Consider the following 20,071-nt stretch of genomic DNA (forward strand, 5'->3'; position numbering starts at 1 on the left):
AGTATGGGGGTTCCTCAGAAATTAAAAATGGAACTGCCTTATGATATACCCTTCTGGGTATATATCCAAAGAAATCCAAAACACTAATTTGAAAAGATATGTGTTCACTGCAGCATTATGTACAGTAGCCAAGACATGGAAGCAACCCAAGTGCCCATCAATAGACAAGTGGGTACAAAAGCTGTGATACATACATACAATGGGATATTACTCGGCCACAAAAAAAAGAATGAAATCTTACCATTGGCAACAGCATGGCTGGACCTAGATGGTATTATACTAAGTGAGATAAGTCAGACAGAGAAAGACAAATAACATATGATTTCACTTATATGCAACATCTAAAGACCAAATAAATGAACAAGCGAAACAGACCACAGACTCAGAAAACAAACTGATGGTTGCCGGAGGGAAGAGGGGTTAGGGGTCTGGGTGAAAAGGTGACGGGATTAAGAAGTACAAATTGGGCCCTGGCCAGCGTGGCTCAGCTGGTTGGAGCGTCCTCCCGTACACCAAAAGGTTTCGGGTCAGATTCCTGGTCAGGGCACAGACCTAGGCTGCAGGTCTGATCCCCCTTGGGAAGGCAACTGAGCAGTGTTCTCTCTTGCATTGATGTTTCTCTCTCTCCCTCTCTCTCTATTTATCTCTCTTTCTCTCTCTCTTTCCCCTCTCCCTCCCTTCCCCTCTCTCTCTAAAAAAAGGAAGTACAAATTAGTAGTAAAAATAGTCATGGGGATGTAAAGTACAGCATAGGGAATATAGTCAATGACATTGTAATAACTATGCATGGTGCCAGGTGGGTACTTTAAAGATGGAGAATATCATCCAACTCCCCCCTGCAAAAGGTGCAGGTCCCAGAGAATTACCCAGGCAGTTTTGCATGCCTTCAAATAGTGTATAATTGTGCTATTTAAGTTGTTCCAGAGGAGAAAAAAACAAGAGATGCTTTCTGATGCCTTTTCCAAAGCCATAATTAGCACGGTGACAAAGAACACAGTAAAAAACACTATACAAATCTCTCTTATAAATGTAGATGGAGAAAAATATTAAAATTCAAGCCAATTAACTCAGCAAAATATTAAAAGAATAATGCACTCATATCTAGTAGGGTATCATCTAAGAATGCAGACTTCACACTGAAAAAAAACCATTAGCCCTGTCCGCATGGCTCAGCAGTGAGCATCGACCAGTGATCCAGGAGATCGCTGTTTGATTCCCAGCCAGTGGGGGGCGTGCAGGAGGCAGCCGATCTACCGATGGCCCTCTCATCATTGACTTTGCTATCTCTCTCCCTCTCCCTTCCTCTCTCTGAAATCAATAGACATATTTTCTTAAAAAAGGAAAAGAAAAGAAAAAAAATCCATTAATAGAATTCATCACACCAATAGGTCAAAAGAGAAGAAAACATGTGGCCATCTTGAAAGGTGCTTAAGAGGCATTTTATAAAATTAGCATCCATTCCTTATTTTTACAAAAAGTTCACTAAGAAGTGGAAGCATTGTCCTGGCTGGTTTGGCTCAGCAGTTAGAACGTCAGCCCGCAGACTGAAGGGTCCCCGGTTTGATTCCAGCCAAGGGCACATACCCCGGTTGCAGGCTCATCCATGGCCCAAGTCAGGGAGGCAACCAATCCGCTGTGTCTCTCTCACATTGATCTTCTCTCTCTTCCTCTCTCTCTCTTCCACTTGCTGAAAAAGCAATGGGAAAAAAATATCCTCGGGTAAGGATTAAAAAAAAAAAAAAAGTGGAAGCATTATATGGCCAGGGGGCTTTAGTGGTAGACAGACCTGAATTCAAAGATGGGCTTCTACTTACTAGCTGATTGACTTCAGACAATTCATTCTCAGACCTCAGTTTCATCACTCAAAAGATGATTATCATTCCATTTAAAGACTTAATGTAGAAAAGTATATTGCACAGTGCCAAACATAGAGCAGCACTCAATCAGTGTAGTATTTTTTTAATAAATAAAAATAAAGAGTATTTCCTTAACATAATTTTTAAATCCACCTCTATCAAAACAACAGGAGTGTGAATATGAAATACCAGATGAAATGTTGTATTGCATATAGTATTATACAAAGGGATTTTCTAGCAGATAGTTCTATATATGGCTATAGAAATAGAGACAGAAAAAAATGTGGAAGGATATACTCCAAGATATTAATAGTTACTTATCTCTGGGTAGTAGAATTATGGGTGCTTTTTTTCCATACTGAACTTTTAAAATGTAAATGCAATAGCAAATGTTAAATCACAACAGAAATTGTAAAAAAAAAAAAAAAAAAAAAAAGACTGTTGTTCCAAAAAACCAGATAAACTGGCCAATCTCTCCCAAAAGGCAGAGGAAAGGATTAAGAGCTAAAAATGATAAAGTGACAAGATTTGAGAATCCTAAATGGATGTACAACCTAAGGCTTAGAGTGATTCATAAGAGAAATAGTGGAGCTACCAGAAGTTCTAGTCAAAGCAATAACTGACATATTTTTTCCAGGAATAAAGAAAGGCGTGTAAGTCAAAAGTTACTATGTTCCAGCCAAACTCAATGAAAAGAGAGTGATACTGGTTACATTTTATTTTCATCAGTAGGTTAAAGAATTATACACACACCTGTGTGTGTGTGTGTGTGTGTGTGTGTGTGTGTGTGTGTGTGTGTGTGTATCCAAGTTACAAAATAATACAAATTGCCCTGACCTCAGACTTTCTGCAACACAACCACCAGAAGACAGGGAAGCTGAGTCACCAAGCAATCACATCTTCTCAGATACCCAAAGACAGAAACCATACCACTCGCTTATCCTTCTGGCAAAGGATACTTGAAGGTGCACCTCAGCCCAACGAGAGACAAATCGAAAGTAATTTCAAGAATGAGGGGGGTGCCGTGTAAGAGGGCTGCAGGTCTTCATTTCTTCATCTCAGCTGCAGACTCAGAGCGTGACTGTTAGGTACGGACAGGTGGATTCCACCCCGCTCAGCCTGAGCCTACGCGCTCCCTAGCTCCTTCCCGGGACCGCGAGGTCCCCCTCAGGCAGGGGTGGAGGTCCCCCTCAGGCAGGGGTGGAGGTCCCTCTCAGGCAGGGGTGGAGGTCCCCCTAAGGCAGGGGTGGAGGTCCCCCTCAGGCAGGGGTGGAGGTCCCTCTCAGGCAGGGGTGGAGGTCCCCCTAAGGCAGGGGTGGAGGTCCCTCTCAGGCAGGGGTGGAGGTCCCCCTAAGGCAGGGGTGGAGGTCCCTCTCAGGCAGGGGTGGAGGTCCCCCTAAGGCAGGGGTGGAGGTCCCCCTCAGGCAGGGGTGGAGGTCCCTCTCAGGCAGGGGTGGAGGTCCCCCTAAGGCAGGGGTGGAGGTCCCTCTCAGGCAGGGGTGGAGGTCCCCCTAAGGCAGGGGTGGAGGTCCCTCTCAGGCAGGGGTGGAGGTCCCCCTAAGGCAGGGGTGGAGGTCCCCCTCAGGCAGGGGTGGAGGTCCCCCTCAGGCAGGGGTGGAGGTCCCTCTCAGGCAGAAGAGAAGGTACGATTCGCTTCCTACCGACTTTTTAAGGGAGCACCGAAGACTGGGGGACTTTCCACCTCCTTCCCTGGGAAAGTAAAGGGAAGGCAACTGCAGAGCTGGGTGTGGGGCAAAGACTTTCTGCGCAGTCCGGAGACGGGGCAGCGCCCGCTGGCTCCCACCGACTCTTAAACGCTCAGAGCCTCGCGGGCCCAGCGGCCACCAGTCACCTGCACCCTCCCTCCCTCCCCGTGGCCTTCGGGAAGGGGGCTGACCCTCGGTGGGGATCACCGGGGTCGGGGCTTTGGGGGTTCACTTTGTCTCCTGGAGAGACGCTGGGCGCTTGTTTGCGGCGGCGTTGGCATCGATTGTGGTTTCCCTGAGGCGGCTGCGGGGCGCGGGGGGGATCCCGCGGGACGGACGCAGGCGGCCTGGGGGGGGGGGGGCGGGCGCCTCACCGGGGCGCAGACAGGTCCCAGCGCGCGGGGATGGCCTTACCCCCCGGCCCGGTGGAGACCGTGACCTGCGCGTAGGTGGCTCCCGCGGCGGCCGCCGGGCCCGAGACGCCGTTGAGCGCCGCCACGCGGACGGTGTAGCGCGCCCCGGGCCGCAGGTGGAGCAGCGTGGCCGCGCGCTCGCGGAGCCCGGCCTGGCGCGGCACGAAGGCCACGCGCGGCTCGCACGGCTCGCACGCGCCCGCCGGGCCCTCGCGGCCGCAGCGCAGGCACAGCAGCGAGTACGTGACGTCCGAGCGGCCGCCCGAGTCGGCCGGCGGCAGCCAGCGCAGCCTCAGCGCCAGCGGCGAGCGGCTCAGGCTGTACTGCAGGTCCCGCGGCGCCGACGGCGGCCCTGCGGCGGACAGGGCGCGGGCGCCGTCAGCGGGGCGCGGCCGGGACCGCGGCGCGGGGCAGCGGGGGCGGGGCGGGGCGCGGCGCGGGGGGCTGCGAGGGGGGGCGGGGGCCAGTGACGGGGGGAGACCGGGGGGGCTGGGCGGGGGCCAGTGAGGGGGGAGACGCGGGCGGGGGGGCCCGCGAGGGGGCGGGGCGGGGGGGCCGTGATGGGGTGAGCAGAGGTGAGTGAGGGCAAGAGGGTGGGGGTGTGGGGACAGAGGACGGAGTGAGGGGCGTGAGCCCTCCTCCTCGCTGGAGAGGCGAGGTGAGGTCGGGGCGGAGGGGGACGTCCTCTCGGGGATCTCCCTAGAAGCCCAGCCTCATCCCTCCGTAGGGGTTCCCCCTGTTTTTCTGCTTCTTCCAAAGCCCCGGCCCCCATTCCCACCGGGGCTCCCCTCCCTCCACCCCCGTCTCCAGCCACCAAGCCCGCCTCTACCCTCCCAGGGCGGAGCCCCCCGTCCTCACCAACACTGCGATCCGACTATACTGACGCCCCCGCCCCACCCTGTTCTGCGGGGGGACTCACGGGTGCAGGAGGCCCAGGGCGGGTCCGTGGGCGAGCGCGCGTAGCTGTCCTGGCACACGCAGAACGTGGAGGCGTTTTCCAGGGCCCGGCTGTGCTCTGGGCACGGTGAGCAGAGGGGCCGCCGCGAGGACACCTTGTAAAACCCTGGGGGACAGGCTGCAAGGAGGTGCCATGGGAGGGGGGGCCCGCAGCTTCTTTCTCCCTCACTTTCCTGCCTGCCCTCATTAGGGTGGGGGCTATCTCCTCTAACTGGGGTGGGGAAAGTGGGGGAAAGGGTCTCAGCTACTCCAGCACTGCCCTGGGGGGGGGGGGAGCTCCCGACTGAACAACCCCATAGTACCTAACCCTTAGTAAGGGAGTGTTTACTTCTAGTAATTCTTTTAATCCTCACACCGACCTGTGAGGTATGTGCTTGATGCCCATTTTAAGCATGAGGACACTAAGGCTCAGAGAGATTAAGTAGCTTGACCAATGTCCCACAGCTAGTAAATGCCAGGATTCCAGCCCCAGCAGATGGGTTCCAGAGCCCCAATGCCCGCTGGAAGAAAATGAGACCAGCTCTCCAGTCTTGATGAAGAGAGGTGCCTCCACAGTTACCAAGGGGCACACAGACACCCACACACTCCCAGCTACACAAACACTCTGACACACACACATGTTTGGGGTTAGTGCATCATAAATCCTCAACTTCATTCCAGGTTGAAAGTGGGGCTAGCCAGCTGGAGGGTAGGGGAGGGGAGTGGAGAGAGGAACAGTGAAAGTTCCCAGGTTCTAGTCTTTTTTTAATTAAATCGTCACCTGAGGATATTTTTTTCTATTGCTCTTTGGGGGGAGGGGAGAAGAGAAGGAGAGAAACATGGGTTGGTTGCCTCCTGCACGTGCTGGGACCAGGGTTGGGGATGGATCCTGCAACATAAGGTACGTGCCAAGGTGGGAACTGAACCCTGTACCCTTCAGTTCTCAGGCCAACACTCTAGCCACTGAGCCAAACCGACTAGGGCCCAGGTCCTACTCTTGACTCCTCAGTTACTTTGTTTCTCTCACCTCACCCATAACACAGGTTAAGAGCACAGGCTTTTTTATTTTGCAGCTAAATTGCACTACTTATTTGCTGTGTGGCCTTTGACAAGTCAGTTGACCTCTCTGAGGCTTCTGCAGAATACCTCCAAACTAGAGGATTAACTGAGATAAAACATTGTAAAACTGCTTAGCCAAGTAGAGCCAATATTTACACAATAATGGTAGTAATTACTGTTCCTCCATCACAAGCCTGAAATGGAAACTGCTACATACCCACTTTAAGAAATTTCTCACCAGCTGGGCCTGGGAAGGAAGCAGTGACTCCTGGCCCCTCCTCTCAGAGCCTGGGTGGTTCTCACCTTGCTCCTTAGCTCCACCAGGATTTCTCTGTCCCTTCCCTGTAATTTATGGAAGGCTGGCTGCTCTCCAGCCCCAAGAAGACATAGTACAAAGAAAGGGATGCAGACTAGCCTTGGGGAAGAACTTTCAGCCTGCCTGGGAGAAGAGGGGGAAGGCTTGGGCTTCGAAGGGTCCATCTTGCCTAGAATCCTGGGCAACCCAGCATTGGGGCAGGGCCTCAGCAACCCAGGAGCCTTTGGAGCCTCTGCCTCAGAACGAAGCAGGGGACCCACTCACTTTGTGGTCTGTGGTCTAGTGAGCAGCAGTAATCCCAGCTGGGACTCAGAAGTCCTGGGTTCCACCAGTCGCTCTGTCACTTCCTTTGTCTCTCTGTTCTCAAGAAACCCTCAGTCAAACGAAAATAATAACCATGGCCTGCCCACCTCTGTTGTAAAACAAGAGAGGCGATCAGTCTGCAGGGTCTCACAGCAGGAGGGAAAGAATGCTGGAGGCTCCCTTTCTCTGCAGGTATGTGGGCATCTGTGTCCCAGGGATGGTGGTCCCATCAGAGACAGCATTGGTTGTCTCTGCCGAGGCTTTGTTTAGAAGAGATTTGTGTTGAGGGGCTGACTGCTGGCCCCTGTTTCTCTTCCTCAAGGTCATAGCCAGAATTTCAGAGGTCATCTAGCTCCACTGGCCCAGTCCTCCAGCAGCTTTCTTAGCAGTAGCCATAGTCTTTGCTCATATACTTTGTAATGGGGAGCCCACCCTCTTCTGAGACTGCCTCTGCTGAGCAACAGCAGAAAGTACCACCTTATCTTGAGCCCCAATCGGCCTCCCTGTCTATACCCCCCCCCCCCCAGTGCCATCCCTATCACAGGATCTCTGTGCCCTGTGGAGCCTTAAAGAAATCTTCCAGGATTCCCCTGCTCCAAGGAAGTCCTACAGAGATTTGAAAACACAGGTCATACACCCTGATTTTCTCCCCAAGTCTTTCAATAATTCCTCTAGTGGCTGGGAGAGGGGCATCAAGGGTCAAGACCACTAAAGAGAAAAACAAAGAGAAGAGAGAAGACCTTTGCTCTGTCCCCTCCACATCCATCTACCTTGAGAGAGGGACCTGCACTTAGCTGCAGAAGGCCCTCACTTTCGAAATACCATTCTGACCAGTTCCCTTCTTAAAACCCTGCAACAGCTGCCTACTGCCATCACCCCACCCATGCCACACTGACCTCTGCCCTTCACACCTCTGGGTCTTGTCCTATAATGTCTAACACCCCTTCTCTCCTGGCAAACGCCTATGCTTCTCCAAACCCCAGCTCAAAATAATGCCTCCCTGTGAAGCTCTCCCTGGCATCCTCCCTAGCTCCCTACTCCCCAAGGCAGAGCTGATGCCATTACAAGTGGCCTTTGGTGTCAGCCTAAGGAGAAGGAACTCGGCACAGCTCCAGAGTGGGATTGGGTTTCTGAACGTGGCATGTGGGTGTGGGTATGATCTAAACCTTCCCCTCCAGCCCCGATCCATTCATTCAATATTTTTTAAAGCACCTACCATGAGCCAGGTACCGTTCTAGGCTCTGGAGATATAGCAGTAAATAAAACAGACCAGGATCCTACTGTCCACTGGTATAGATGCCCCCCTTCCACCTTACAGGAAGAAGAGGCCATCAGTTGGTAATTCCCTCAATGTCTGGCCACCAAACCCACCAACACCTCCACACCCATCTTCCCTCTCCTTCCTTTCTTCCTTCCAAGCCTAGGGGGTCCTTCACTCTGGATCCCATCCCTTCACCTCCTCCCAGACTACTTTTCATCAGCCACCTAACCTCCGCATTCTTACACTGCTCCTTCTCTGCTCACTCTTCCCAGTGACGGAACATGGGAGCGGAGCAGTAAAAGCGATCCATTTAGGGTGCAGGCCCTAAGGCACTGTCTATATAGTGTCTGAAAACAATAAAACTAACTGAAACATGATCTGTTTTTATTAGCAACATGTGTCAGCAATTCTAGCCCACATCAATGATAAAATACCCCCCCCCCCCCAGACAGGCTGCTCCCACCACCCCCTCCTTGGTACCCTCCTGGCTCCTGCCTTTATCCTATAAGCAAGGCCCTCCATCTACAGTGAAAGTCCGCTCTTACCCCACACGGTGCCCTCAAGGGACCACACCCTCTCCTGCCCTTTGGATCCAGCCACCTGGAGAGTGGTTTATAGTCCCACTCCAGCTCCTCGGCTCCTTCACCGCTCAGCCTCCCGAAGCCGGCCTCCCTCTCCATCACTCAGCAGGGACACTCTCACCGAGCAGACGCTGGCCAGGCCTCTCCTTACCCGACTGCGCCCCAGCACTGCAGGCCACTCCCTCCCAGACACCCGCCTCCCGTGGCTGCCATGGACTCAGGCTCTCCAACCTCTGATGGCTGCCTTCCTGGTGGGCTCCTTGTCGTCTGCTCCCCGTGAGCGTCGCTGTTCTGTGGAACTTCGTCATTGGCCCTCTGGTTTCTTTTACCACACGTTCTCCTGGGGCTGCGCCAGCCACACCCACAGTTCCCAGGAGCGCCTGTCTCCCTGTTGCTGAGCTCCAGACCCACTTTCTAGCTGCCTCCCCTTCAGTGCACCAGGGACACCCTAAATTCAACATGCCCATCCACGGCCTGTGCCCTCCACCTCAGTGAATGACCCTCTGTCCATTCAGGCATGTGAGCCAGGAAGGACTCCTTTCTCCTCCTGTACCACACGGTCGCCAAGTGCTGTGGATGCTCTGCCGTTGTCGAGACCAGCCCCGTCTCTCGGAGGTCGCTGCTCTGCCTTGTGCTCTTTCTCCTGGACTATCGCAGCATTTTCCTTCATCTGGCCTCTAAGTCTTCCTTCTCCAATCCTTTCTTTTTAATTACCACTTGACTGATCTTTTGAAAATACAGATCTGAACATGTCAGATCCCTGCTTCAAGTACTCCCCAGTGGTCTAAAGCAGGAAGTCTAAGCTCTTCATCCCAATGCTCAAGACCCTTCATGATTTGCCCCGCCCCCTCCAGCTCCGTCACCCCTCCCCCCCAAATGCCCTCTGCTCCAGCCCCGCTGACTCGCCCAGCCCAACTGTTCCACATTCTCTCCCGCCTCCATGCTTCTGCACACGGTCTAACTCAGCATGCTCTTGGCTGCCTGGAAAAAGGCCTTCTCACCGTCTCTCGGCACCCTTAGAATTGGGTTCCCCCTTCTCCTGGCTCGCCCAGCTCTCTAGTGATAACGCATCACACCCCATGGTAACCACTCACTCACCCGGTACATCTCCACCATATCCTGTTATGGACACTGGAGCTGCTGAGACTCATACAGCCCATTGCCTGAGCTCAAGAAGTTCCTAGTCCAGTGGTGGAAACACACATAAGCAGAATACCGCCTACCATGAGGTACATGCAGAAACTGAGGTTGCAATGGGTGCTAGAGAGCACAGAGCCACGTGGATCCTAACTCTACCTGGAGAGCTCAGGAAGGTTCAAGTCCCCAAATCCCTTACTAGGCCATAAGTTCCCCCAGGAAAGAGACGGTGTCATTTATCTATTATACACCTATCATAAACCCTCAATAAACGCAGATGTTGTGTTCTCAATTCGCACTGAAGGAAGAAATGGGAGCAAGTTCCGTCACTTTCTCCCATCTTCCCGCCACTATCTTAATCCCTCTACTAGAGCGCATATCACCCTGTTGTGGTTTTCAGATTTTTACGTCTCTCCATTTAGGCTGTGAGCTTAAGAGACTACGCCTGATTCATTTCTGTTGTCCTGGCACCCAGAAAATGGCATGGCTTAAAAAACCACTTTAACTTTCTCCGTGAAGGGCACACATCCATACCTCATTCCTACTCTCAGTCTTCAGAGCCACAGATATGGAAGAGAAGGAGAGGTCTGTCCCCGGTGCCCCCACACACCTGAGAAACCACAGAACCCCCGAGGCAGAGGGCCTCCCCCAGGGAGTACAGTGGCTCCGGTGCAGAGTTGGGTGGGACATTAGTAGTCATCTAGGGCAATTCCCCCCCACCCCCCTGCCAGCCTCTGACTTGCCTGCTGTCCCATTGTCACTGGCAGCCCATTCCCTGGTCTGTAGCCAATCCCACTAGCCAATGGCCGGTGGGGTGGGGTTGCTGCAGAGCTCTCCGTGCAAAGGGGAGGCACCAGGTGTAAGAGAAGTTGAGAGTTGGGCAAATCAGGATTCCAATCCTGGTGCCCCGTTTCCTAATTTTGCGAGCGTGTTAATCTCTCTGAGCCTCTGAGCCAGCGGCGGAACACGGGCGTGGAGCATCTCCATTTGCAAAGGAGAGATGCTGACTTCCCTTATCGCCGTGCATAACTGAGAAGGCCTGTGAGGCGCTCATCGTGGTGTCTGAAGCACGGGCCCCCAAGGCCCCTTTAGTTGGAGTCCGATTCGCCTCCTGGTGGCCTCCCTCATGGGTCCTAGCCGGGGCCACTGGAAACAACCCACGCTCAGGGCTCCCTGGCGCCACAGCCCGCGGCTGCTCGCTCGCCTCCCGCCCCTTGCGCCCGCCCGGGGCACGCTCTCTCCCGGCTGCCCCCGCGCGCGGCACTCCCGCGCCACACCCCCTCGTGGGCTGGGTACCTTCACAGACGTCGCCGCGTTCCTGGAATCCCGCACTGCAGCTGCAGCGGCCCACAGGCACCAGCCACTCGCCGTCGGCCCCGCAGTGCATGCGCGGGGGGCTGCCGGGCACCCCTTCCGAGTGCGCCACGCACGTTCCCGTCACCTCCACCAGCGTGGAGAAGGCGCTCTCGGCCGCGGTGGCCGGGAACGCCGCCAGGCCCCGCACGGTGGCGCGGCACTGCTTGTAGTAGACGCGCACGGACACCAGCGCCACGCACGCGCCCACGTCCTGGAAGGCCAGGTGGAAGCCCCGCCGGCTGAGCGGGCCGAGCTCGCGCACCTCCGTGTTCAGTTTCATCTTGCGCTCGCCCAGGTCGCCCTGCGTGAAGCTCTCGTCCGCGGCGATGGTGTCGATCTTGCGGGGCCGGCTGCCGCCCGGGCGGGGCCGGCCGCGGCCCGGGTCGGCCTCGCTCTCCAGGTAGTAGACGTTGAAGGTCTCCTTGCAGGTGCCCGCGGCGCCGGGGATGCTGCCGCAGTCGCGCAGCGTGAACTGCAGCTCCACGAAGATGCGCTGCCCGCGGCCGCGGCCGATCCAGCCCGTCTGCAGCCAGTTGTCCTGGTTGGGCTCCAGCACGTTGCACACCTGGTACGTGCGGATGGGACGGTCGTGCTCGTCCACGCCGCTGATCTCCTCCCACTGAGGACAGAGGACAAAGCTGTGGGCAGCTCGGAGCCAAGGCGCCCCGAGTAGGCAGACGCAGGCTGAAAACCACCTGCCCCATCATGTCGCGTGCCCCTCTCCCCCCCCGCCCCCCACCACTCCCTACACACACCCCTGAAGTGTTAACACGCAAGGCCAGGTGAAACGTTGGAGACAACTGAGCCCAAATTTTATTTTTATAAATGGGGAAACTGAAGCTCCTGAGTGACAGGGCCTTGACTAGATACACACATGGAGTTAGTAGCGGAGGTAGAAATGGTGCCTGGAGTCCTCTAGGCTCTCCGCCCAGTGCCCTCTCCGTGACACCAAGCTGCTGTCACATGGCCACACCTCTGACCCTGTTTCCAAGCTTTTTTTTAGGATCCCAAGTCTCGCTTGTTCTACCAATCCATCAATCAACAACGCTGCTTGGAGACTCCACTGTGTGCAAGGCATTGTCCAGCATTGGCTCCATCCAGAGGCCACATGTCTGTTCCTAGACGCGGCCAGTTCTCTCCTCGCTTATGCTGTTTTATTTATTTATTTATTTATTTATTGACTGTCTGACTGAAGACTCAATGTTTTCTAATAGGCAACTCTGGCTTGAAGCCAGGGCTGCTGTAGACCCCATGTTCCAAGGAGCATTTTGACCTGATGTAACCATGGGGAGCTAAAGGGACTGTGTCCTGGACCACTACAGGATCCCCGTGACAGGAAGGGAAAGGTTTACACTTACCCCATTACTCGGCAATGCAGTCCAGCCCAGCTCAGCCTGGGAGGCTTTAGAATCCAGGAGGATGACTGGGGGGGGAGGGGGGGAGAGAACAGAGATGTCAGGAAGCCAAGTCAGGAGGGTGGACCTTAGGTGAGCTCACTGTAAATTTGCTAACTGAAAGGATGTTGAATGTGACAAAGGACACAGACAAGTTTTTCCCACTCCATACATCCCCAGGAGGGCATGTAAGTAGCTCAAATCCAGAGGGGGTAGCCATATGATTAGGGAAGGAGCCTATATTAGTTTCTTGTGGCTGCTGTAACAAGTTACCACAGTTTGGTGGCTTAAAACAGCAGAAATTTATTCTCTTACACTTCTGGAAGTCAGAAGTTGGAGATCAGTTTCATGGGTCTAAAGTCAGGGTGTCAGCAGGATGGGTTCCTTCTAGAAGTTCAGAGGGGAGAATGCATTTCCATGACTTCTTCAGCTTCTAGTGGCCACCTGGATTCCTTGGCTTGTGGCCCCTCCTCCATTTTCAAAGTGTCTCACTTTGCATCTTGCATCCCACTTATAAGGACCATTGCAATTACATTGGGCCCATCCAAATAATCCAGGATAATCTATTCATCTCAAGAGCCTTAATCACATCTGAAAAAGTCTTTTGCCATTTAGGATAGCATTCAAAGGTGTAGATGAATTTTAACTAAGTGTCAAGAAGAGGGAGAAAGTGAGTGTATCAGAGGACTCCTGTATATAGCCCAGAATTCATGCAGACTCAGGGGCTCTTCTGAGGTCTGGGGTCACCAGGGATGGAGGAGACTTGAACCTTTTTACTTTGACTTCTAGGGCCTCTGGGGAAAACCAAGTGAAGATATCCTCTTGGCAACAGGGGAAATAAAAATCTCTCATTTCCTCAGCCAGTCCCTTTCCCAGGGGCTGTCACCTCCACTGCCTTTGAAAGAATGTCAGTGGTCCTTTTATATATAAAAACCATGACCCCCTCCTGCACCAGAGAGGCTTGGAGTCATTTTTCCCCCAGGAGGCATCAGCTCAGCAGTCTGAATTCTGCTCTCAGTATAGCTCCCAGAAAAGCAGAGGTTTGGACAGCACAGCAGCAGCTCAGAGACAGGAGCCCAGGCCATCAACAAATCTTGTAGGATTACTCATCTGGAGCTTACGCAAGGGGATGGGGCTCCAAAGTGAGGGCTTCTAAGAGGTTTGGCCTCAAAGGCATCAGAGACAGTGGGCAGGACCGCCAACAGCGGATTTCAGTACAACTGACAGCACATGGGAAATTGCATATTGGAAAGAGTCAGAAATCCAGCGCCCCGACCAACCTCGCCATTAAAGCCTCAAATTCCAACTCCTCAGGATTCAACACCTGGATATGACGCCTCTGGATTCAACTGAGCATACAGCTCCCCAAATGCAGAAGCAGAGGCAAGACCCGGGCTCTAGTACCCGGCAACGCGGACGGCTCCGGGTAGTCCACGCTCCAAATTCAGCACTGCGGACAGCTCCCGGATCAGCACGTCGGGCAGCTCCCGGATCCGGCGCCCACCCCCAACCCCCCCGCCTCACCAGCGCTCCACCTCCAGCTGGCTGCACAGTGGTCCCCGAGCCCCCGCTGTTCGGGCTGCATCCTGTCCCTCCACACTCCGATCTCACCTCCGCATCCCCCTTCTCTTCTGCTCTCTTCTTCTCCCCGCCCCCACACCTCCCACCTCCAATCGCTCAGCCTGTCCGTCTCACGGCCCCTGGACCGCCGCCTCTGGCTCCCACGGTTCCTGGTCTCTTTCTTCCCCACCTCCCAGGTCTCCAGACCCGGAGCTCCTCAGTGCCTCTCTTTTCTCCACTGCTTAGCCACCTTTTTTGCTGTCTCTCCTGTTCTTTGCTTCCCGCCGCCCGCTTGCTTCAAACCCCAACACAGACTCCAGTCCCTCCATAGGACTCCTTCACCAGCACTCCCGCTCTTCAGCCCTCTCTCTTTTGGCATCTCAGGCTTCAAGAGCAGCCGCCAGTCCCCTCACCTTCCTCCGCGGTCCCGGGTCTCCCTGGTCCCAAGAGCAACGCGAGAGAAAGTGGCATCAGGCAAACGAACAGGCGCAGCGGGTGCGAGCCAGCGCCGGTCTCCATGGTCCGCAGACCGAGCTGTCAGTGCGGCGGCGGCTCGAGCCGCGCCAGCCCCAGCTCCGCTGAGCAGCGCCCCCAGACCCCAGCGCCAGCTGGGGGCGGGCCCTCGCCGTTACCATCATCCATGGGAACCAATGACTAGGCGCCGCCGCTGGAGCTCCACCAATCCCCGCCCGCAGAGGGTGGAGGGGTGGAGTTTCATAGGAAGGGGCGGAACGGAGAACTAGAGGGGGGAAGGAAGGGGTCCCTCCAGTCTTCAAACCGTGGGGGTGGGGTAGCGCTGAGCCCTGGCTAGACTCCTGGGGAGGGGAACGAGCTGGCGTCCGTGGCCCAGAGCGCTGAACCTTAGCCCCTCGTTACCGAGAAGTAGATAATGTGGGCGTGGCTTAAGAAGGGGCGAAACTCGGCGAGACAGTGACACTTGCAGCTAGCGTGAGATGTCCCTTGTTCCCAGGACCTGCAGGGATTTTGATGCCCTGACTCCAAGCTCTGGGGGCTGCTCTGTCTCCCAGACCTTGGCTTCCTCCAGTGTCTGCGGCTCCCGGTGTCTCCTGGCTCGACCCTTCTCTCCCCTCCCTCGTCCCCCTCGTCTCTCTCTCTCTCTCTCTCTCTCTCTCTCTCTCTCTCACACACACACACACACACACACACACACACCGGCAGGAGGAGGGGGCCAAGCCCGCTCCCGGGAGCTGCTTGAGAAAGGAGAGCAAAGTGGGAAAGAGTCCCACCCTTCCAGCGATGCTTCCGCAGCTGGGAAACCATGTGGATGCCGGGATGGGGCGGTGGTAGATTTGCATCAACGATCGTTTTCACAGATCTCACAGGTTCTTGCTCTTGCTGCCAGGACACAGGCAGCACTGTCCACAACCACCCGTGTCCCCAGCCTGCTCAGAGCCTGGAGTTACCCCCTTGACCCTCCCTCTCCGCCCACCCCGTGGGATTGGCGAGGAGCGCGGCCGCCGGGACTACCGGGCGTCTGCGAGGGAGGCGGAGCGATCCCCGGCGAGTTCACCGGCGCCCGAGCAGCCGCAGGGAAACGTGGAACTCGACCTCTACCTAGTGAAGGTCATTGATGTGCCAGCTGAGGGTTTAAGGCGTCGGTGTGGGAAGGGTTGGGGCCCTCCAGGACCACGGAGGCGGCTATGGAGCGCCACCATCTGGGCAGAACTTGAACGGAGAAAGCTCCACCCACCCTGTGGCTTTGCAGAGCTTTTTTCTTGGGGGACCCAACCCCTCTCCTTTCGGTAGCTGAAGAAGTCTTGAGACTGAATGTGAGTCTTGTGTCCGCGTGCCCCGTGCGGCCTGAGCGCCCGTGCGTTTTGTGTGCGTGTTTCTCACCCCCCCACGGCACTCACCGCGCCCCACACCGCGCTGCTTCTGCCACAGGCCGTTCTTCCGTGAGCACCGAGTGCGATCAAATTTTCTGGCATTGTAGAGCACTGGCCATTTACAAGCTGCTTCCGTGTGTCGTGTGTGTGTGTGTGTAGTATGTTTACAAGCACACTTGCTGGCTCACAGACATACTTGCTGGGCAGTAGCAATGGAAGTGGCTGGGAGGAAATGGGCTCCTTTGCCTGTAGCTAGAAAGGTCATCAGATGGGACTGGGGCTCGGACACCGCTGGAGACAGGCCCGCCGAGGAAGCAGAGGGAGGTGTGCCGTCTGGTCTGGCCAGTCCTTGGATGCTGGCAGGGGCCTCTGAAAGCAGATCTACCTGGAAGACTCTTACACCCCCACCTTCCTCCCATTTTCATTCTCCTCACGCTCGCTTTCCCCCTCCCCCTCCCCCTCAGCCCTGGGAGATGGTATTTTTAGAAGCTGCCTGGAGACCCAGGACTCCTTTCATTTCAAAATGAGTCTTCACTCCATCACTCCTCACCCCCCTCTTCGAAACCAGGTCCCATCCCCTTTGCAGTCCCTAAGGCGCCGGCCATGGCATCTCCCCTGAGCCCCAGGGACTTCAGCCGGAGGCTCTGACCCTACCGGCAGCCCCAACACACAGGCTCCCTCTGAGCTTCGCGAGGGTCGTTCCGGAGCCACACCTACGGGAGGAATCATCTGGGGAAAGCCGCAAAGGCTGCCCCACAAACCCCTGGCAGCCGGGGTCTGGGTCCCACCCCCTCCCACCACCGCCGCAGGCACCTCGGGGCAACAGCCAGATCTACACCCTAGGAGTGGGGGAAAGAAGAGAAGATGTAGTGAAATAAGCCTTAATTTCTGTCTCTGAACAATTCATTTACAATAAAAACAAAACGGAGAAGCCCCAGTGTATGCGGATATACGCAAATCAGCCGGATCTTAGTAAGAGTTGCTCCAAGGAGGACTCCACTCTACTGGGAGGCTGCGGACTAGACTCCTAGCGAAGGAATTCAGGGGGCCTCGGAAGGAAACTAAGCCGCGGCTCACTGCGGCCTGAAGGTGCTGGGGCCAGCCAGCCGAGGGCCCGGTTAGATCTCTCCCTGAAATACCCAACGCGGGGGCGGCTGCAGGTGGGGGAGGGGTATGTGGGGGCGGGGGGGGGTCCCGGCCGTTGTGCTGAACCCACCAGAGTCCGGATCCTCTGTTTTCAGCTGGCCTTGGGACTTCTCTGCCACGGAGCTCTGACCCTTGGCCCAGGGCCCGCTGCCCACTCCTCCAGCCTATAACCAGCGCCCGGCGGTTGGAGTCTCCAGCAGACAGCAGCTTTCCCCCCAAGGGTAAGAGGGGAGCGGCCTGGAACCAATCCAGAAACTCCTGTTTTCTACTCCAGGCCCCATCGAAGGGAGGATGGAAGGGATATTTCTCTCTGCTTCTACCTCACTGTCTCCAGGATAACAAGCAGAACACCAAGGAATGATTAGTTGCCTTCCTTGGAGCAGATCTGACTTTACCTGCAACCTCCCATCACCAAGTTACTGAAAGTTACAAATCGAGAAATACAGATTCAGGAAGGGCTGGACAGGACAAGCCAGCTCCTCCACGGAGAAGGCTAAGATAGTTCCAGAGAACTCAGGGCCAAGCCCCGCGCTCAGGAAAGAGGACCCGGAGGGAGCAAAGAGCAGCGGGAAGCCCTGCTGCTCAGGCAGACGTCTCCCATCTCCGGTTTGTTTTTCTCCTACTCCATCTCCCACTCCTTAGCCTAAGAAAGAAAGAAACATGTCCAGACTGAACTCTTTTCCCCCCATTGTAGAGAGTTTTATTCATTTTTTAAAATATATATTTGTTTTTATTGATTTCAGAGAGAGGAAGGGAGAGGGAGAGAGAGAGATAGAAACATCAATGATGAGAATCATTGATCGGCTGCCTCTTGCACGCCCCCTACTGGGGACTGAGCCCACAACCCCAGGTATGTGCCCTGACTGGGAATCGGGGACCACCTGGCTCATAGGTCGATGTTCAACCACTGAGCCATGCCAGCCAGGTAGTTTTATTCATTTTTAAGAATCATGCAGCACATCCGACCGGCGTGGCTCGGCGGTTCAGGATCAACCTAGGACCTAGGAGATCGCGGTTCGATTCCCGGTCAGGGCACATGCCCGCGTTGCAGGCTCCATCTCCAGTAGGGGGCGTGCAAGAGGCAGCCCATCAATGACTCTCTCATCATTGAAGTTTCTCTCTCTCTCCCTCTCCCTTCCTCTCTCTGAAATCAATAAAGATATATTTTTTAAAAATCATGCAGCAGTCCATAAATATTGCATCCTTGATGTCCCCACTGTAGTGTGCCCATGAGTGTACCTGGGGTAAGTGGGAGGGGAACACAGATGGCACAACAGTACACACATATTGGCACATACCAGGTTGCAGATCCTAAAGCAAAGCAAATAGCAAGTGTGCCAAGATGGGGTCGCAGGACACAAACTCTTCCCAGGTGAGATGGCTGAAAGTGTGTGGAGCTGGGCCCAGCATGGGCGTGAATTCTTGTGGGATGGAACTGGGTAAAAGGAAAAAATGCTCTGTGATAAGGCCAGGATCACCACACCACCTGGAGGCCAAGGGAGAGCTCAGGCCTGAGTGTGGCAGGAAGGAGTCACAAGCCTCTGGGCAGGGTGATTTCTTTTCTAGGACAAGAGGCTACTTAATAAGCAATACATGTGCAAAAACAACCTTGGCCAACCACACTAGTCAATAGGAAAAGGCAAGTTGAAACCATAATGAGCCCAGCCGGCGTGGCTCAGTGGTTGAACGTTGAGCCATGAATCAGGAGATTGCTGTCAGGGCACATGGCCGGGTTGCAGGCTTGATCCCCAGTAGGCGGAGTGCAGGAGGCAGCTGGTCAATGACTCTCTCTCATCATTGATGTTTTTTTCTCTCTCTCCCTCTACCTTCCTCTCTCTGAAATAAAAAATATATATATTTTAAAATCTCTTAAGCAAAAAGTAAAAATATCCATTCATTCCACTCTACAGTCCCATTTCAAAATTTAAATCATGTTAAAAGATTGATATATATCCTCCATGATATTTTCTACACATACACATCTTTACAGAAAATAAGTTTATCTGGCGGCAAGGTAAACAGTGTTGACTATCTACCCCAATACCTCTCCCCTCTCATATTTTTTGTTGCTGAGAAATCCCCAAGTTTGTGTGATGTTCATCTACTGTAATCCTTTGCTCAGAGAAGATAGCACTATCCCCAAACTCAGGGGTGAGTAAAGATTGCTATTGGCTAATCATTTTCAGCCCTTTCCACGTCTCGGGGTTGGCTTAGCCATGAGTATGTGATGCAACCCTGACTTTCTGGCTTGGGGATTCTAGAAAAAGTTTTTCCTCCCAATACAAGGGATGCATGATAGGCAGCATCCCACTTCTTCTTATATGTCATGTCTGCATTTGATACCTGGAGCTGCTGCAGCCGTCCTGACCTGGGCAGGGGGCGGGGGGAAGGACAGGGGGATTTCAGAAAGGCATGAACACCAGGGAACAGGAATCACGGGGACCACTCTAGGGTCCGTCTGCCACAGACAGAAATACTTAAACCCACTCAAGTAAAGGGGAGAGGAGTTAGCGGGTGGATGGGAACATCTCCCAAGAATGAACCAAACAGCCTGGCAGGAAATGGAGCTGGGTCTGGGGGCTGTCAGATACTGAGGCAGCTGCTCTGTCCTTTTGAAAGAAGACTTCTGCTTGCTGTTTCTTCCTGGGGTCAAATTTCTCTGATTTATTTTTCTTATAGTATAGCTGCTGTATTTTCCTCTTTGTAGACAGAGCGCTCAGCCTACTTAGAGCATCTGCCCCCTTATAATTCTGTTCTGCCCATGACGTGGGCTTGTTATGGCGTCTATTCTGGTCGTGTCCCCCCCCCCCCCCCCCGGGGGCCTGAATCTGCATGACCTTTCCACTTACCTCCCCAGGGCTAATTTTGCCAAAGAATCGAATTACCTCCCTTGGGCCAGATTGTTACTGGTCCAAAAAGCTGTGGTTAGGAGAACAGCACCACACGGTATAAGGATGGCCACTTAAGCAGGGAGCTGTGAGTGAGCAGGCACCCAATTCATGTCTTTTATTTCATTCCACTGCATTAAACTTGTAAGCGGCAAATGGAGGTGTCTCGGCCTGCCTGCCTAGCTGCGCTGGTCGTTGTGACACTATGTAGACTCCATGGAGACACAAAGCTCACTGATCTTGTTTGTTTTTGTGTCTTCAGTACCTAGAACCGTGCTTGGCACCTCATGTGCACTCAGTCAATATGCAGTG

At 54.4% G+C, this 20,071-nt stretch overlaps 1 protein-coding gene across 1 annotated transcript in view; it reads right to left on the reverse strand.

Moving 5' to 3' along the window:
• Nucleotides 1-14,397, reverse strand: part of EPHA10 (EPH receptor A10) — a 31,011-nt gene extending 16,614 nt beyond the window's left edge. The window contains exons 1-5 of the mRNA XM_087820837.1: nucleotides 14,292-14,397; nucleotides 12,283-12,347; nucleotides 10,865-11,543; nucleotides 4,895-5,050; nucleotides 3,977-4,327 (exon numbers count right to left, since the gene is read on the reverse strand). Of these exons, the coding sequence (XP_087676963.1) occupies nucleotides 3,977-4,327; nucleotides 4,895-5,050; nucleotides 10,865-11,543; nucleotides 12,283-12,347; nucleotides 14,292-14,397 (1,357 nt within the window). The remainder of the gene's footprint in view (nucleotides 1-3,976; nucleotides 4,328-4,894; nucleotides 5,051-10,864; nucleotides 11,544-12,282; nucleotides 12,348-14,291) is intronic.
• Nucleotides 14,398-20,071: the final 5,674 nt, after the last annotated feature.

This window comes from Miniopterus natalensis, chromosome 9 (genome assembly GCF_054644295.1).
Source record: "Miniopterus natalensis isolate mMinNat1 chromosome 9, mMinNat1.hap1, whole genome shotgun sequence".
NCBI lineage: Eukaryota > Metazoa > Chordata > Mammalia > Chiroptera > Miniopteridae > Miniopterus > Miniopterus natalensis.